This window comes from Neomonachus schauinslandi, chromosome 4, assembly GCF_002201575.2.
Source record: "Neomonachus schauinslandi chromosome 4, ASM220157v2, whole genome shotgun sequence".
NCBI classification, from domain to species: Eukaryota; Metazoa; Chordata; class Mammalia; order Carnivora; family Phocidae; genus Neomonachus; species Neomonachus schauinslandi.
In genome coordinates, this window is record NC_058406.1 from 55,649,755 (window position 1) to 55,670,181 (window position 20,427).

At 36.3% G+C, this 20,427-nt stretch overlaps 1 protein-coding gene across 1 annotated transcript; it reads left to right on the forward strand.

The window, feature by feature from the left end:
- Positions 1-18,254: 18,254 nt before the first annotated feature.
- Positions 18,255-18,668, forward strand: LOC110570166 (developmental pluripotency-associated protein 3-like). The gene has a single exon (XM_021678137.1). It carries the CDS (start codon positions 18,255-18,257, stop codon positions 18,666-18,668), a length of 414 nt encoding a protein of 137 aa, XP_021533812.1.
- Positions 18,669-20,427: the final 1,759 nt, after the last annotated feature.

Consider the following 20,427-nt stretch of genomic DNA (forward strand, 5'->3'; position numbering starts at 1 on the left):
TATAAAAAAATCTCTGTACTTTCCCCTCAATATTGCTGCTTTAAACTGTTAAACTAAAACTGCTTTAAAAAGCAGTGTTAATTTTTTTTAATTAAAAGAAAACTTCCAACATATAAAGATGTTTGAAACTGTTCTTAGAATAGGTTCTCTAGCCCAAACATAAAACAGAAATTTGCACTGTAGCCAGGTCTGATAAAAAAGAAGTATTCAGATAAACACAGAATTATTTTAATACAAATAGGAATTGAAATTTAAAAATGCTATTATTTTAGGAAATGGGTATTGAAACTCTACTGACATTTGTCAGTAGACAAAAAATTTGTATATTACCTTTTCTATAAAACATAAGAACAAAGATAGTGAGACTAATTTTACTTTATAGCCTGTTGAACCTGCAATGTTATTTTATAATGCTGACATATTATCACGAGTTTTTCAAAACTAAAAAAAAGTTTAAAATATCTAACTTACATTTTATTGATCCTTTTGCAAGTCTTGGCAAATCATGGTAGATTAGATTGTTGTGCAAAATATTCACTTCCTCCTCTCCATGACATATGTGTACTGACCTCTTATTTTGGGCTCTGTCGTTTGGCTTTCTTTGGCCAATAAAATTTGGATAGAAGTGATGATATACCAGTTCTACATCTATGGTTTAAGACTAGGATTACCAGATTTAGCAAATAAAACTACAAGATGATCAGTTAAATTTGAAATTCAGATAAACTGTATTTTGGTATAAGTATGTCTCAAATATTTTATGTATGTTCCAAAAAGTTTCTCATGCTAAAAACTATTTGTTGTTTATCTGAACTTTAAATTTAACTGGATATCCTATATTTTATCTGGCAACTCTACATAAGAGCCATTGAATGTTTTTGCTTGTCCTCTTGCCAGTCCCTTGAGAAGAATATGTCCTGGGAGCCAACTGGTTCCAGGAAATGAAGAGTTTGTAGATCTGACTGAGAGCTAACCTACAGATTAGAGCTGCTCAGATGAAACTCATCTAGATCAACTAATTTTCTATTCACTCATTCAAACTATAGATATGTTAGCAAAAAAAATGGTTATTGTTGTTTGTCACTGAAATTTTTGTGTTTGCTTGTTACATAACAATAGCAGACAGATGCACAGGTTTTCAGAAAATAGAGTAAAGAGCACATTGGCATCATTATCAAAATGCACAGAATCAGTTTTGTCAGTGGCTTTTTCTATGTTGACCAAAGCTGTCATGTAGATATACTTGATAGTAGATATTTTACTTTTAATTTATACTCAGATAAAATTTGTTCATTCAGTAACACAGAACAGTGTACCATCTCTGTGACAATTACAAATTATCACTGATTGATTACTGCACCTGAATCTTTTTCCAGATCATACCTTCCTCCTGTTTTTATCCATTTTCTATCATACATAGACCAACTGTTCACACTGAAAAGTCTTGTTCATTTATCACTTTATTCAGTGAATATTCACTTAGTGCCTTGTTAGTTATTTGTTACTGCCTAAAAAATTATTTGAAAATTTAGTGGCTTAAAACAACATCTATCATCTCACAATTTCTGTGGGCCAGGAATCTGCGAATGGCTTAACAGACTCCTTTGCTTTAGGATCTCTCTCATAGGCTATAATCAGTGTGTTGGCTAAAGTATTTTCATCAAAAGATTCAGCTAGGGAAGGATTCTGCTTCTAAGGTTATTCACATAGCTGTTGGCAGGATTCAGTTCCTTGTGTGCTGTGCCTCACATTCTCAGTGGCTATTGGACAGAGGCCTCCCTGAGTTCCTTGCCACATGGGCATATCCAGCATTGCAGTGTGCTTTATCAAGATCTGTAAACCAAGAAAGCAATGGAAAGAGAAAAGATTGGCAAGATGGAAATCAAAATGTTTTATACCCTGATCACAGAAGTGCCATTATATCCCTTTTGTCATATTCTATTCATTAGAAAGAAGTTGCTAGGTCAAGTCACCACCCAAGGGGAGGGTATTACACAAGTGTGTGACTACTGGGAAGTAGGGGCCATTGAGAGTTGTGGTAGGCTGAAAAATGACCCCCTGAAAGATATCCACGTCCTAATCCCTGGAACTTCTAAATGTTACCTTATATGGCAAAATAAGAGTCTTTGTGGTTGTAATTAAGTTAAGGATTTTGAGAAGGAAAGATTATCCATCTCTGGGTGGTTAACCTGGATAGACCCTAAAAGCAATACATATATCCTTATAAAAGGGAGCCAAAGAGATTTTACACACAGATAGGAAAAGGAGATATGAAGATGGAACAGAAGGGAATTAGAAGATGTTGGCCTTGAAGATTGGGGTGATGTGACCACAAGCCAAAGAATGTCAACAACCAATAAAAGGTGAAGAGGCAAGGAATGCAATCTCCCCTCGAGCCTCCAGAGAAAATACAGCAATGCTGGCACTTTGATTTTAGCCCAGTGATACTGATTCTGGACTTCTGGCTTCCAGAGCATGAAATAATAAATTTTTTTTGTTTTAAGACACACAAAGTCATACTTAAACTAGCCTAAACAAGAAACATTTATATTAATTTACATAAATGAAACTCCCAAGTTTAGTTAGTTTCAATTACTATCCCCAGTTGGGACTCAAATAATGTCATATATCTTTCTTCATTATTACTTTTATACTTAGGCAGAATAAGAATTGTTGCCAAAATGTGATGGCAAGATGATTAACAGTAACTCATGCCTTGCATACTATTGTGTCATAAACCTGAGCAGAAAGAATAATTCTTTCTTTTCAATATACCCCCATAAACTCCAAGAGCATTTCTCATTGGCTGTGATTGGTCATATGTCATCTGTGAAACCAATCTTTGGTTTTAGAGGTATGTGATAGTCTTATTTTCCTGGCTGGTTCCTATGTCCCCCTTAGGGTGAGATTAGTTCACCAAACTCATGTATTAAGAGGAGAGGAGTGATTTCTTAACAAAAATTAGAAACTTCCTGGAAAGAAGATGAATAGGTCCTGAATAGGTGAAAAACAACAACAACAAAAAAATAGAAAAAAGGAATTTTATACTTTATTCAGTACCAGTGAGCACTGGAGATCAAAAACTCAATCTTTGCATTTCAAGGAATTTAGAGTCTCATGTTGGGTACAAAACAATAAAGACATAATTACAATGTATCTCGAGTAACTACTTTCTCAGAAACCAAGACTAAACAATATCATAGATACAGATAATAGATAGATAGATGATAGATTTTTTTCTTTACTTTAAGCAAGTACCTCATTGATCTTCTTGATACTCCCTATAAACATGCTATTTTACATCTCAGGACCTTTGGGAAGTAGTATAATGTATTATTTAAAAGCATGAAATGTGGGAGGGAGATGAGCTAAATGGGTGATGGGCATTAAGGGGAGCATTTGTTGGTGATGAGCACTAGGTGTTATATGTAAGTGATGAATTACTAAATTCTACTCCTGAAACCCGTATTACACCAAATGTTAACTAACTTGAATTTAAATAAAACTTGAAACAAACAAATAAAAGCATGGGTTATGGTATCATACTGTCTAGGTTTAAAAAATGGCACTACAATTTGTTAGTTCTCAGATCTTTGTTAAGTTGCTTAACCTATCTGAGATTTAGCATCTGATTTTTACAATTGAAATCAGATTACCTAGTGTGTAAGATTTTTTCTTTTCTTTTTTTTAAAGATTATTTATTTATTTATTTATTTATTTATTTATTTATTTATTTGAGAGAGAGCATGAGAGGGGGGAAGGTCAGAGGGAGAAGCAGACTCCCCACCAAGCAGGGAGCCCGATGTGGGACTTGATCCCGGGACTCCAGGATCATGACTTGAGCCGAAGGCAGTCGCTCAACCAACTGAGCCACCCAGGCGCCCTAAGATTTTTTCTAAATCAGGATTTAATGAGCTAGCTCATTCTGAGAATTTTAGTATAATATTCAGCAATTGCTCCATGAATATTATCTATCATTATCTCTCAGATTTGTGGGGCCTAGAATATTTTTCCTCTCTTTCCCCCACCCCCTGCCAGTGAACTCCTTTATCTTAGAGGAGTAGATTAACTCTGCTCTTCTTTGAAGTCTTGTCTCACAACTTTTCTTACACATTATCTATAGCAATCCATGGTAACATATTCCCTTGGTCTTACCTCTATTATCACACTCACCACATAATCTTGTGAACATATGTTTTGCATTTTTTTTTCTTGCTAGATGTTCAGAGTTCTGCTTGATATATAGTGGATCCTCATAGGTGTTTATTGAAAATTTCATGAAATCTCATCTTAAGGGCCTTGTGAGTAAAACTTTTGCTCACATTGAAAATACCTGAAAATCAGTACATCTTTATTCTCTTTTGACTGTACCAGAAGTTCACATAATGTTCTCCACAATCTAATTAATGCATATATTTCTATAATCTAATATATGACAATGTATTGTCAGTATGTCAGACTATTAGTAAGAAATATTATTTGTAGGGCGCCTGGGTGGCTCAGTTGGTTAGGCGACTGCCTTCGGCTCAGGTCATGATCCTGGAGTCCCGGGATCGAGTCCCGCATCGGGCTCCCTGCTCAGCGGGGAGTCTGCTTCTCCCTCTGACCCTCCTCCCTCTCATGCTCTCTGTCTCTCATTCTCTCTCTCTCAAATAAATAAATAAAATCTTTTAAAAAAAAAAAGAAATATTATTTGTAAAGTACATGAAGTGTTTTATTATATGATTAAAGTTGTTATTTTCACTCTTGTTCAATGACGTAATGCTTCTCGAGATATCTTTGCGTTTGAAGAAAACATCAAGCCACTTGAATATTTACCCTCATGATCTATGTTTAATTATTCTTTGTAAATACGATTGGTAGCTAAATTGGTAAGAGCGTATGAGAGAGAGAGGGAGAGAGAGAGAATGAGAATGAATGAGAATCTGAAAAGTCCTGGACTTGCCTCATATTTTGTTCTTTCCAGATATTTGTTTGAAAGGTCACATCCAGGGTTACTCAGTCTGTGGCTTGACCCAACAATACATAGTATCTCATTTGTATTCACTCCTAGTGGGGATAGTGAAACAGTATTTGTCGAATTAAACTGAACTGAAATAAAAATCCTCCTATAACTATTTTATCTAGAGCTCAAACTTTTTCTCAGATCTAAGAGGTCTAAGTTTGAAAAGCCTAATAAATAGTAACAGTTGTATTTCCAAATGCCTTCTCTATCTTCCCCTTCTGTGCCCACCTTTCAACTGCTCTTATAAACACTTGTTTAACTTTATTAATAATCTCCCAAGTAGCAGTATCAGCAAATGGGTCCAACTCACAGATGGAAAGTTAGAACTTGGGCCAGACAGCTAACATATTCATCCACTGCTTTCCAGAGTTAGTCAAGTGTGTCCAGCTGGTTTAGCATAATAGGAAGCTTATTAATACAACATAGCATTATAATCACTGAACTGAGACTAAATTTTCTTTCAACAGAAATGAAACTATACAGTCACAGTAAGTGTTCCACAGACTCTGGGGATGCACAAACTGGTTTAAACTTAGGATTCCTCAATATTTAGCAGAACAATTTTCATCGCAGTAAGCAAAATGTATATTTGCTTCTTTTATCCTATTTCCCTTGAAGACATTTCAATCAATAGCAAGAAATAGGTACAAAGGGTTGATTGTTAAGGCACTTGTAAATAGACAATGTACAATGTTCCAATCTAAATTTTTTGCAAGTGACTTGAATTCCGAGATGCCACAAGTACGAAGTCTAGAATTCAATATTCACAAGTGGCAACAACAACAAAAAACAAACAAAACAAAAACTGATTTAAATAATGGCTAACCAACTTGCCACATATTTTACAGTGAATACCTTAGTATTATTGTCTAAATATGAAAAGAACATTGTCCCTACCAGCATACATGCTCAGTGGAGAAGTGAGACAATTCTAAAGCTAAATTGAACAAGTAAGCAAAACAGTTATTCTTAAATTACCTAGAGTCCAGAACTTAATTTATGTGGTCAATTTTTTAAATTTTCCAATTTTTAAAATTTTCCAATTCCAAGCCTTTGGCTTCTAACGTTTTGAACTCAGTAATCTTAACTTTTTGAAGAATTCATTTAAAGTATGAAAACCTAGAAATGATCTAAGGATGATGAGTTTAACAATGATTATATTATTGCTGGTGAGTGTCAATCAATCTGTAAGAAGGGTGGCGTATTGGAAAGAGCACAGTCTTGAGGGACAATAGAATATACTTAAGAGATAGTCTCTAGGGCTTGAATATTACCTCCGCCAATTACCAGCATGGGTTATTTAAATTCTATTTTAAACTCTAGGTACAGAATAGAATAATTAGAATAGTACATGCCACTTAGAATGCTGGCATGTAATAACAATAAATTTTAGATATTATGATTACTATAATTATTTTATTAGTAATATTAATATTCAGATCCAAAAAAAATGTATTTAAGTTAGTTTGTCCCTTAACTAACTTCGCAAACTTGAGAAAGTTGTTTAGGGGCTCTGACTTTCAGTTTCCTAGCATGTCATAAGAAAATCATATTGCCTACCTCATAGATATGCTGTGAGGTTTAAACAAAATATTCCTTGGCAGCTTGTACTATACTGTAAAGCACCAGTATAATTTCTGGCATAGCATCTGATAAGTGATGCATATTTTTATTATTGCCTATTCTTATATGCTAACCAATGTCCTAAAGACGGTGAGTTCAAAAACTATATGTGCCAAAGCTTTCTCAACCTAATTAGAAAGTCAAAACATACAGAATGAAGAAATAAACTATTAAACATTCAAACATTTCTAATAAGTCACATATTTCAGTAAAGAAATTGGACCTTCTCAATATATGATTACTTATAGTTTTCTTAAAAAAAACATGTTATGATACTAGTATATTATAAATAATAAATACAAATAGACATTTTAGAATGAGGTAAATATTAAATATATAAAATCACTTTCAGTCTCACTAAAATACTACTATTAATATATAAATACAATAAATTTTGGGTAAAGCAATGTGATTGAATATGCCTCACTGAGTTTTAGTCTTGCTTTAACATTTTGTGACATAGCAATGTAAAGGTCTAATTCTGGTTTCATTTTTTTTTTTAATTCCTGATTTTTATGACTGTCGTAGTTGGAAAAGGACTAATGAGAGACTATGGACTCTGAGAAACAAACCGAGGGTTCTAGAGGGGAGAGGGGTGGGGGGATGGATTAGCCCGGTGATGGGTATTAAAGAGGGCATGTATTGAATGGAGCACTGGGTGTTATACGCAAACAATGAATCATGGAACACTACATCAAAAACTAATGATGTAATGTATGGTGATTAACATAACAATAAAAAATAATAATAAAAAAAAGACAAGTCCTAATGGCAAAAAGCCACCATGAAGTATTCTATTAAAAATATTACATAAGATTTTTAAGTTTGCACACCAATGATGGAAAGTTCATGTTGTTTCATCTTGTTAATATTTTTCTTCCCTGATTCAGTTGTTTTTCTTTTTAACCTAAATATACAACATTGTACTTTTAAATTTTTTAAAAGAAATTTCAAATTCCCTACAATGTCATTTGTGAGAATTTTAGGAAGTTTAAAAAATTATGTTGCTGTGGTTTTAGAGTCTGCAGATATGAGTGTTTTTATGGGTGATATACAGCATTTTTGGCGGCAACACCAAAGAATGGAAACAATTCTAAGCATCTGTTTTCCAAATACTCTCTCCATAGCAAGAAATTCTTTCAAAAAGCAATTATTTTCTTGCTTATTGTTGAAATATTACTTTTACCTCGAAGAGATGAATTCAAAGAGGTTATTAAATTATTTAAAGATCTGATAGGTAGCAGCAACCTAACAGTATGATAGGTACCTGTCATACTGGAAAAAAATCAACAAATTTGGAACATCTGTCTCCTGTAAAATAAAAACACATAATTCATATTTAGGGTCAGCAACTCTTTTCAGTATAATGGCAAAAATTTTTACAGTCTATTCCTCCATTTTATCACATAATATTGTAAAGATTTTACTATTTTAATATCTTTTATTTATTTGACAGAGAGAGAGACAGCGAGAGAGGGAACACAAACAGGGGGTGTGGGAGTGGGAGAAGAAGGCTTCCCCCTGAGCAGGGAGCCATCCCAGGACCCTGGGATCATGACCTGAGCCAAAGGCAGATGCCTAACAATTGAGCCACCCAGGCGCCCTACTATTTTAAAAAGTTATTTTAAAAATACAGTTAACCAGGGGCACCTGGGTGGCACAGTCGGTTAAGTATCTGACCCTTGGTTTTGGCTCAGGTCATGATTTCTTGGGTTGTGAGATGAGCCCTGTGTGAGGCTCCACGCTCAGCATGGAGTCTGCTTGAGATCCTCTCTCCCTCATCATCTCCCTCTCACTTTTACTCTCTCTCTCTCTCTGTCTCTCTAAAATAAATAAATAAATCTTAAAAAAATACAATTAACCATATGATATCATCCCATAAAGTGCAAAATGTGATATGTTAGAATACACGAACAATCCAGTGAGGACACCATTGTCAACATTTAGGGCTTATGGATATTTTTATTCTTTTCAGGGATGATTTTCTGATATAAGTTCATGTAGAGTGACAGCTGAATAAAGCACAGACTGAGTAAGGCAGGGTGAGGCAGAGGTGGCCCTATCCATTTACTGGATATTACAAAACTTAATTTCTTCCCCATATTTTTAAAATTTTTCTAAAGATTTGTTTATTTTTAATTTAGAGAGAGAGAGAGAGCATGCATCAATGGGAGAGACAGAGGAAGAGAGAATCTCAAGCAGACTGCATGCTAGCACAGAGCCCAATGCAGGGCTTGATCCTACACCCCTGAGATCATGACCTGAGCCAGACACTCAACCAACTGAGCCACCCAGGTGCCCCTTCCTCATATTTTTATTAAAAACAAATATGCCCTCTAACTGTATATTCTTCTGGCGCCCCAGTGGGTCATCTTGTACATTATTGGCTTTGTGGCTCCAGCTTTGGTGTCCTCTGAAAAGACTGCAAACTTTGGATATAATCTGTGTGGGAGAATCAGCAAAAACTGGAGTTGTAAAAACAACAACAACAACAACAAAATGCTAGTCCTTTGGGTTTGGATAAGGGGAAACAACAGCCTTTAGTGGACATCTCCTTTATGACAAGTCTTTTGGTATGTACTTTCACATTGATTCTCCTTTTTACTTATAGCATAAAAAAAGTAAATTAACAATCAGGGGTCTGTACCTGTGTTGTTCAATAAAGTAGCTGCTAGGCACATATGATTATATAAATTTAAATCAATTAACATGAAATAAAAATTTGGGGTTTTTCAGTTTCACTAGCCACATGTCAAACCACATGGCTAGTGGCTACCATATTGGACAGCATAGATTATGGAATATTTCCATCATTTCAGAAAGTGCTAATGGATAGATCTAGTCTGTCTGGAATGAGACAGAAGCAGAGATTTTCTTTGTTGCCACTGGCACTTATCTAAAATTCTAAACAAATACTTTATTTTAGTCTATAAGACCATAAAAGGAAGAATTGTCCTTCCTCAATTAGTCAAATTAAATTAGAACTCCACACATAACAACACTAACTCATATTTATTAAGAACTTACTTTGTCCCAGACACTGTAGTGTTTCATAAGAATTATTTTATTTAATTTTCACAAGATGTCAATGAAATAAGCTCTTAAAAAGTGAAGAGGGTAATCTGAAGCCACAGGGTTGATAAATAGTAAAGCTGTGATGTGAATCTAAGCAGTCAGAAGTGGTGCCATGATTGGTGACATCACATACTCTATGGCAAGGACATAAGTGGTGGGAGCAGGCTCAGGCACATGCCTTGAGTATAAAATTTAAGGGAAAGGAATATGCCATAAAAACTCAGTAATCAAGATAGGTAATACCTTAATGTACTATTTTTTTAAAAATCAAAATAATGGGAAAAAGCCATGCTGAACACAGTATCAAAATTTTAAATAAAGACAGGATCACTATTACTTGTTTTTCCTTTTGCCTCAGGTGCCAGTGTGGTTCTTATGGTACTTTATTTAAAATTGTGATGTTGTGGGGCACCTGGGTGGCTCAGCTGGTAAAGCGTCTGCCTTCAGCTCGGGTTATGATCTCAGGGTCCTGGGATCGAGCCCACATTGGACGCTGTATTGGGTCAGTGGGGAGTCTGCTTCTCCCTCTCTCTCTCTCTGCCCCTCTTCCCAGCTCATGCTCTCTCTCTCTCTCTCTCTCAAATAAAAAAAAATTCTTTAAAATTGTGGTGTTGGAATTTTTTTTTTGTATTAATTTGGTTTTTAAAATAGTCCCTTCAGGGGCACCTGGGTGGCTCAGTTGTTAAGCATCTGCCTTCTGCTCAGGTCATGATCCCAGGGTCCTGGAATGGAGCCCTGCATCGAACTCTGCTTCTCCTTCTCCCACTCCGCCTGCTTGTGTTCCCTCTCTCGCTGTCTCTCTCTCTGTCAAATTAAAAAAAAAAACTTAAAAAAAATAAATAAAATAGTCCCTTCATAAACTCTTTGAATCACTCCTTCTGACCCTTACTGGACCCATGACTGATACAACTAATTAATTAGAATCTCTGAAGGCATTAACCAGGAAGCTAAATTTCTTTAGCTTTAATAATTTCTTAGATATAGAATTGTTGGGAGCATATAGTAAACACGCAATAAAAGGTAGCAATATATTTTATTAAATGGAATTTATTTTTCTCTATCCTTGATGTTTTTCTTGAGAGATGAGGAAGTTGACATAGAATAATCAAGAGCTGATATATTGTAATGGAATTTATAATGTTACAGAAAAAGAGGGCAGCCATAGCAAGTGATTAATAATCAAAATTGATATGTTCCATAAGAGACTAGTACCTTCTAGAGTTGCATTCAACTACTAAGAAGACTACAGACCTCTCACCAGCATCTGTTCAATGTTATATCCACAGGTTTTACACCTTACAGAGCACCTTAGTTTCTAGGGGGCACTGTGGTACACAGAGGGAAGAAAAAGAAAGGCATAGGTTTATGATACAGACAGAATTAGATGCAATCTTGGGCAAGATACTTAATCTCCCTGAAATTGAGTTTCCTTATAGAAAAAGCAATGATTATCTGAGTATGTTTATATCTCATTGTGGCATAGGGTTTATGTTTTCCTAACCTACATTTTGTAAAGCTTGGTTAGTTATATAAGTTTTAGGTCTAAAACATAACTTTTGCTTGGTTATTGCTATCTATAAGACACTGTAGCTTCAACTAATGAGGATAGAATGATAATGAGAAAAAGAAAACTGAGGAGGACAATTTAATTTGAGCTTCTCTTAAGTATATTAATGCAGCCTCCATCCTAATATGTGAATAAATTGTATGAATAAAAGCATAAATAATAGGGACATATTAGTTTGATATCAGTCACCCTACCTTTTGCATACATTTGCTGAGAAATTTATAGCTACCATATAATAAACAGGATATCAAGCAATAAATTCCTACACAATTGTGGAGTCCAGCTATATTTTTTATTCGACCCTTTGTCTTTCTGACTCATCCTAATCAAATATGTTTAAGGAAATCATTAAATAATTTAAAAACTATTCTCGGGGATCCTGGGTGGCTCAGTTGGTTAAGTGTCTGCCGTTGACTCAGGTCATGATCTCAGGATACTTGGATTGAGCTCCATGTCAGATTCCCTCCTCAGTGGGGAGTCTGCTTCTCCCTCTGCCCCTCCCACTGTTAATTCTCTCTCTCTCTCTCAAATACATAAATAAAATCTTAAAAAAAAAAAACAAAACTATTCTCAATCGTACATTATTTAGATACTTTATTTTGATAGATATAAGCAACTTAAGTGGCATGATTATATATAAGTTGGAGTTATACATAAGGAACCACAATTTTAACTGACATATAATGTAACTGTGTTGTATGTGGTTCCATGATCAAGATTTATTTCAGTTATATGTTGCTGTCTTTAAAAAAAAAAAACTATAAAATTTGATGACAAAAAACATTATTTCTCATAGTTCTATGCATTGATTGGGCTAAATTGGGTGGTTTTTTGTATATTGTATAAGCTATGTGAGGCCACATACACCTGAGAAGAGCTGGGGCTAAAATGACCAAAAGGCATTTTTTCCCAGACAGTGTAGTCTTTTGACATATTCTAGTCTAATGACTGTCTTCCACGAGGTAGAAAGCAGATGCCAGTCTTATTAAAACTTGGGCCCAGAATGTCATTTCAGCTGCATTCCAGCAAGTCATGAGACCAGGCCAGTTTCAAGAAGAGAAGAAATAGATTCCGCCTCTTGATGGCGAGAGTGGGATATATGTACAAGGGTGTAAGGAAGTGTTGATAACCACATTTGGAAGCCATCCATCTCTGTACTATGCCACAATTCACGTCCCCAGCACCTGCAAAGACATTCACTTCTCCCCCCAAAGTCATATCCCCATTTGACTTGGAGTCAAACAACCTCCAAGTTCAGGATCCTGTCACCTAGATCAAGCATAGATGTGAAAAAGCTCCTTGGGGGGCAGTTGTTCAGATGTAGAAACTCAGGTGCAGTTCCCAGCATAAAATATATGGCATTGGCATTTTGAATGAGTAGTTAGAAGAGAGGGATATGACTGGTGAATAAGCTGTTAATGGAGGAAAAATGGGGACGTTGCTATGGAAGACTGGAGAAAGGGTAGGCCATGTTAATTAAGTTTTGGCAGAAAAATTGAGTTTGTTGCCTGAAGTTACTTGGAAGACAAAAAAGTACCTAATGAACCCTGGATCTGGCTGGGGAGATTTCTAGGCAAAATTTTGAAAATGGCTTTTTTTAGCTACCTATGTGAAGATACTGCAAGAGATTATGAGCTAAAGAAGGAACTTTTCAGTTTTCAAGCAGAATTGAGAAGAAATATTTTCAACCCAAGTCTTGCTGTGTTAGAAAATAACACTATTTCTCAATCCTAGTTTCTCAAACTGACAAAAAGTTCTCAAAGTAAGAAAGAGCTTCAGGACAAAGATCAAATTGAGGTTCTGACAATTAATGTGGCCTCGGGGTTAAGATCAAATCAGTAGTATAGCTATAATACTGCTTTTAAAAAATCTGAAAGATTTAAGGCAGTGCCTTATAGACCCTTTCAACCAGACAAAAGCCTTCAAAGAATTTTAAAGATATGGGCACCTGGGTGGCTCAGTCATTAAGTGTCTGTCTTTGGCTCAGGTCATGATCCTAGGGTCCTGGGATTGAGTCCCACATCGGGCTCCTTGCTCAGCGGGGAGTCTGGTTCTCCCTCTCCCTCTGCCCCTGCTTTGTCCCCTCTCTTGCTGTGTCTCTCTCTGTCGAATAAATAAATAAAATCTTAAAAAAAAAAAAGAATTTTAAAGATATTATCCCAGGGCATCCTGAGTCTCAACCCGAAGTAAAGAAAGACCCACTTTGAAGAGATTTTTGGTTGTGGTGTTTTTCTAATGTAGTGGATTATAATTTCATACCATGGAAACACAGTGCTTTTTAAGGTAGTTAAATTAGATTGGATGAAAAGTGACAAAGTTTAAAATGAAAAGAGACTTTTAGGCCTCTAACTTTCTATGGGCAGGATGAAAACTGAGAATGCCACTTAGCTGTATAGGACATTTCTTATAGTAAAGGAAGGATGGTTTAGAAAAAGGCTACAGTCTAAGGATGGAGTTGGGAGACATTGAAATCACTCCCAGGGAACAGAACTGAATCCCAATTTTTCTTGCCCAACAGTAAAGTGCTCTGAGAACTGATATCATGCCATTGTATGCTGAGTTTGTCTTTTTGGATTACAAATCTACAGATTTACAAGGTCCATACTAGAAGATCCTTATCTGGACTTGAATGTGAGTCATAAGATACTGAACTTTTAACCTAATCCCCTAATTGGATAAAATTTCTGGTCTTTTATGAATGTGAGAGACTTTTGCACGTAGGGTGGCTATAAATTGTTGAGGCCAGAGGGTGGGTTTTGGCAAATTGCCTGCAAATATTGCCATCAACAATTTCTCTCATTCCAGGATGTTCATGATGCTCCCACATTAAGAAGTGGCACATATTTTCCTACCTTGAACCTGGAATAGTTTTGTGATATGCTTTTAACAATAAAGTAGGCAGAAGGGAGACTCTAGGACTTCTGAGTCCAGACAACTTATACTTTCTCTCTTTAAGACCTCTAAGCACCATGTAAGAAGTCCAACTCTTCCGCTGGAGAGATATGTAGAGGGGAGTGGAGGGGATGTGTGAGACCATCCCATATGTTTTATCTGACCTCCCAGCTGAAAGCAACCACATGATTACCCCAGCTGACCCTACATGAACCCAAGTCAACCCCCCAAAATGATAAATAATAAATCATTTTTATTCCAAGACACTGTATTACTTTTTATTGATATACAACAAATCAACACAGAGTTAGCAGCTGGAAACAATACACATTTATTTTCTCACAATTTCCCTGGTCAGGAGTCAGGTAATGGTCTAGTTGGGTTCTCTGCAGAGGATTTCACAATGCTGCAATGAAAGTGTTGGACAAGCTTCCTTTTCATCTGAGCCTTGACTAGCCAAGTAACCACTTCCAAGCTCATTCAGGTTTTTGGCAGAATTCATTTCCTTGCTGCTCTGTATCTGGGCCTCAGCTTCTTATTGGTTGTTGAATAAAGACTTCTCTCAGGTCCTGCAGGTCACTCATGGTTCCCTGCTACATGACCTTCTCCACAGGCAGTTCACACTGTGGCTGTTTATTTCTTGCTCCAATCTGCTAAGACAGAATCTTATAATTTAACATCAAAGGTGACATCCTATCACTTTTGCCATATAATAAACCTAATCAAGAGAGTGATATCTCATTGCTTTCGCCATATAGTATTGGTTAGAAGGAAGTCACAGATTTCATCTGCACTTAATGGAAAGGGATTGTATGAGTCATTTTGGTCACCTTAGAGTGGGTCTGTCACAGCCATTATTTTAGGTGGTTTGTCAAACAGCTATTGATAATTAAAATGCCTTCCTTTGAGCAGCAACCTTTTGAGTAAAATTTGTCATTTTTAGTCATTCAAGTAAAGAACCTAGTCAGAGAAGCCACTTCATTAAATGTTTACAAAATTAAAGAAGCATCTTCTCAATAGAAATCTTGGCCACAATACTTAAGTAGAGAGTGTTTCCCATCTGAGTCAGCAGGTGAGAAGTGCCAACTCTAGAAAATCTTTAGGCCTTTGCAAATGCTGAGCTCAAGCTGAACAGTATTCTAGTAGTATTCTGCTTTCAGATTCAAGATTTAAGCAAATTCTTTTAGAAACAGGGCCATATTGGCAGAATATATCATTTTAGCTCACAAGAATTAAGTTCAGAAAAAGTTATAATAATCCCATCACCTGACAACAGATGATCTTGAAAGCTAAAAGCCAAGGGTTGTAATGTGTTCCATAGCAGGAGCCTTTGAATGTTAGCTATAACTTTTGCACTAATACTTGAACCACCCTAAGTAAAGATGGGAAAGATATTGATATTCTAACCTGTAAAGATAACTCCCAGGGTATACTTCATCGAAGGGCTCTTTACAAAGAGTACCAGGATCAACATGCATCATTCAGGTTCAGATTATATAAGAGCTTTTATTGCTATAAATTCTGTGGCAGATGTTGCTTCATTGCAAACAGTTACTGTAATACATATATTTACTCATACTATGTGTGATATAACAAATTATATAGAAGTCACTTTATGTGCCCTAGTCAAGTAACACTCAAAACAGCTCTATTGTAGTTACTATGGTAAATCATTTAAAGATATAAATAATGAAAATGAGTCTTAGAGAGTTTATTAAAATGCTAAAGTTCACACAGTGAGGAAGTCACAGAGCCATGATTACAACTTCATTAATTTCCATCAGACTCCAAGGTGCATATACTTTTTCCTTTATGATGAACTTTCTGTTTATTTATGTCTGTTTATTTATCCTCAAAAGTGGGGAAGGTCAAAACTTTTGGGAAGGATTTGACTTTCTTCACTGAAACCTAAGCATTTCTCTCGTTGAAAACTAATAATAGAGATAGGAAATAAATTTTCCAGGGTTTTCTTCAAAGGGATATTAGATGGCAGCAATAGTGTCCTTCCATATGCATTGAATCACTGTTGTGTAGAAATACTTTTTCTTTTCTTTTTAAATCAAAAAGAAAAGTTTGAATATCTAAACTAAATAAGAAGACTTTGACCCAGCCATCATAGCTGGCTGGTTTTACTAGTTGTAGTAGTAATAAAAACTAGTGGCATTCTAAACACTGAGGACTAAAAAGAAGAATCAAATAGAGTTTGAGAAAAGTAATTCTGAGTTTATAAAAAATAAAATCAATCAGTTGAAGAGGAAATCTGCAGTGAAAGAATCAACACTTCTAGTCTAATAGATACAGTGTGAAAACATCTTATAGCTGAGGAGAGGGGAGTTGTTATACTTCACACTGCAGAACTTCATAGAACGGCTGAACTTCAAACAGACTAGCTGTAGACAACTATGGAAACTCAGGAATTCAGTGATTCTTCTAGGGTCATCACAGAGCCTGAAATAGACAAAGGATTTCACACCCACCAGTTTGGCTCAGATACAGCTTCAAAATAGGCTTAAAAATCCACCTGACTTGCTCATTCATTCATTCATTCATTCATTTTTCTTATGCCTAGGTACAGTCATTCCTACTATGTGTAGCATGTACTGAGATAAGCACTGGGATACAATGGTGAGTGAGACGCACCTGGTTTCTGCTTTCATAGAACATAGAAAGCAGAAAAGGAGGACAAGTGAACAGGCATTTGTGATACAGTGAAATCAAGTGTTGTGTTATATGAGCCCTAGGTGGAGGGGATGTTTGTCAGGGAAGGGTTCCTGGAGGAAATCACACATGGTGAAACCTGAATAATGAGTGGTAGATGGCCAGGTTAAGAAGGTTTGGGAAGCTTATTTTAGACAAGAAAATGGCTTGGGTGAAGACTTAATAGTGAGAAAGAGCAAGGTGGATAGGAGGAACAGAATGAATTATAACCTGATGGAGACCAGAGTGTAAAGATGGAAGAGACTGAGGTGATGGGAGATTATTGGGCCAGAGCAGTTTTGTAAGTCTGTGAGCCTTGTTCGGACAGTGGGAAGGAGTTTGCACAATGGGAAGCACTAGGGGTAGGAGAACTGTTCAGATTATTTCTAACTATTGTTTAGAAAATCAGAGTTAGCGAGACAAGATGTAGTGAGACTAGTGTGGTAGTGATTGCATTGGAGAATCAACAGATTTTGATGATTGGCTGTAGGAGCTGAGGAATCAAGAAGTCCTCTTAAATTATTGAATTGGCCAGGGTTATGGATAGTAGTTGGAAATCTAGGAGGAAGAGCAAGCCTGTGGATTAAGGAAGGTGTGATGTAATGAGTTTAGTTTGGGGCAGGAAAAGGTTTGTATTGTTTATGGAGAACCACTATAGTAAAAGTGCAGTATGCTTTACTGTTTCTTTTGAAATACAGTTAGCTTTTTAAACAAAAAAAAATGTTTAAATGTTTTTAAGTGTTTACTTTTTAAATGGTATCAGCATTACTATAACTTCTATTTCTACTGCTACTGTTACCATGACCGTAACCTGCACTTACTGAATAGCTTCAAAGTGTCAGCCTGTGTACTAATAAATTATATTATTTAAGTATTTATAACCGTCCTGCAGGGTAGGCACTATGAGAAAACAAAGGCTTAATGAGGTTATATTACTTACCTAAGGTCACACAGATAGTTTGTAGTGGAGAAAGGACTTGAATCCTGTCTTACTAAAAACCCTGTGTTCTCAACTAGTGTGTTGCATCAAAACAAGAGCTAACTTTGTAGCTAGAAGAAGAATAATCCATTCAGAAAAAGAGAGATTGATAGAGTCTCTGTTAAGTTTCAAATGCCATTTCTACAGAGATAAACACAATATCAAGCCCACCTTGAAGAGCACACACCTTAGTGCAAGAGGTAGAAAAGCAAACATACTATTGCATACAGCCCGTGAAAATCGCTTTGAGGGGAATAAATCAGTGGCACTGAGGAAACAATTTACAAGAGGCTTACATCAAAATGAAGTCAGGGAAGGCTTCTAAAAAGTTATAAAAATCACAAAGGCAATACAGAGCATAGGACCACTGGACCCCGAAGATCTAGGAGGAGCTTCGGTCTGTGACCAGGCTTCCAATGGATTCGCCAAAGCAGCTTTACCCAACCTGGGCCCTGGGGTCATCTCAGATGCCCAGTGAAGAGAATTCCCAGGAAGGCTTGGGTGCCTCTCAAACTATCTCCAAAGTATTAACAAAGAATCTTGGTAAATTGACTCTCGACTCTAGTATCAAACTCCCTTCCCCTCTACCAGAATATCCATCCCAGCAGCAGGACAGAGAGACAAAACCACAGGGGCTGGTTGAGCGCATCCTTAGCAGCAGCGGGAGGAGGACTGGAGTAAGGACTTCGTTAACTGCTCGGAAAGAAAGGATGGCAAGGATGATTCGAATGATTCAGTACCAGCACTACCTCAGCCTGGGGTCCCAGCTTCAAAAAGATCTACAGCAGAAGGAAGCTGATGAGGGTGAATCAAGAGTAGAAAGATTTTGATGTCGCTGTCATTATTGCCTGTATCATAAAGATCTTTCTGAGGAAACCAGCATGGAGAATAATTATGACATAGAGCCAATGTAAACATAAACTTTATTCTTGTATGGTTTCTTCTTAACTACTGATTTTAGGATCATTTTGCAACAGCTTGGGAAAGCTGCTCTATGTTAGGGCAAACTATAATATTTTGGTAATCTATGATATTATAAAGTCTTTTTTGTATCTTTCCTACCTTCATACCAGTAATTTGTGAGGAATCCTGTAGTTTGCATTTGAATGACTTCAGTACACGTCCACCTTTTGATTTGACCTAAGGAAGCACTAATAGGTTTTGAGTGTTGCCTGTGTGTTTGAGAGGCCTGAAGTCATTAAGACAAGACCTAATCTCAAAAATTGGAAGCCAAGTAACTTGTGCAGAAGGAATACACAGAAAACTTTGGGTGGTTTGGTTAGAGCATGATTAAGACAGATGTGTATGCTAGATTTTGTGGTTTTCAAAAATTGTAATAAAATTTTTTTGTGCTGTTTCAATTTTCAGTAGCAAATGTGTGTGTAGAGGATCTTATTAAAATTGACTTATTTGAATACCTCTTAAAAAAAAAATGATTCAACAGAATTTCAGGATGACTGGATCAGTGTGATATGGGAATGTTGAGGAATACAGCTGGAGATAATCAGAAGTTAGATAATTAAAGGATTGAGTACCAGGGTAAGGAGTTTTCAGTTTAGTCTAGAGTTAAATCATTGGAAAACTTTTGAGTAGACGACTGAAATCATTAGTTTTTAATTTCTAGACAGATAATTCAGCAGCCAAATAGAAGACTTGTAAGGTACATGGTGTGGAGACCATGCACACAGTTTATAAACTAGGTCAGAATTTGGCCACAGAAGCAGTTAGCCCCAGTGATGCAAAACAAAATGTTCAAACAAAAAACACTTGAATGCGAATGCTTTTAAAAGGGATAAAAATTCTCCAGTTCCTTATAGTTTTCACTATTCCTGATATATTTTTTTAAAGATTTATTTATTTATTTTAGAGAGAGAGAGAGAGCATGCAAACGGGGAGGGGTAGAGGAAGAGGGAGAGAGAGAATCTCAAGACTCCATGCTGAGCACAGAGCCTGATGACATGGGGCTCATTCTCAGGACCCTGGGATCATGACCTGAGCTGGAATCATGAGTCGGGCACTTGACCAGCTGAGCCATCTAGGCACCCCAATTCCTGATATTCTTATAGCTGTCTGCTTCACTTATTTATGTTATCATCCTGATTCCTTAATGAACGACATTTATAATAGTAAGGAATGAAATGATGAAGACCTAAACTAAGAATGACTGTAGGATTAATGCAAAGTAAAGGGATTACAGAGAGATTAAAGAAACAGAATATAGAAATTGAAGTCCATGGAATTGTAGACAGGGAATATAATTCATGAATCACCATGAATGGTGAGAGACAACTTTAAGGCAGATGAATTCACCCTCTGAGGCTTTGCAGCCTGGTAAGAGAAGCAGAACAAGGGTGGAAGTATGGGAAACACTAAGTTTAAAAGGTAGATTTAAGAAAGGGAGTTCATTAAGGAGACCTTGAGGGTGGCCAGTGTGCAATCTTTGCCTACCTCTGTCCTTCTCAATAAGAGAAAGAAGAAAGAAATTTAAAAAATGGCTCCATACATAATAACAATGCTCATAGATTCATAGAGGTGTAGTCAGTTCATTCCAACCTCTACTTTTTCAAAGGTCAATAGGAAAGGCAGTAA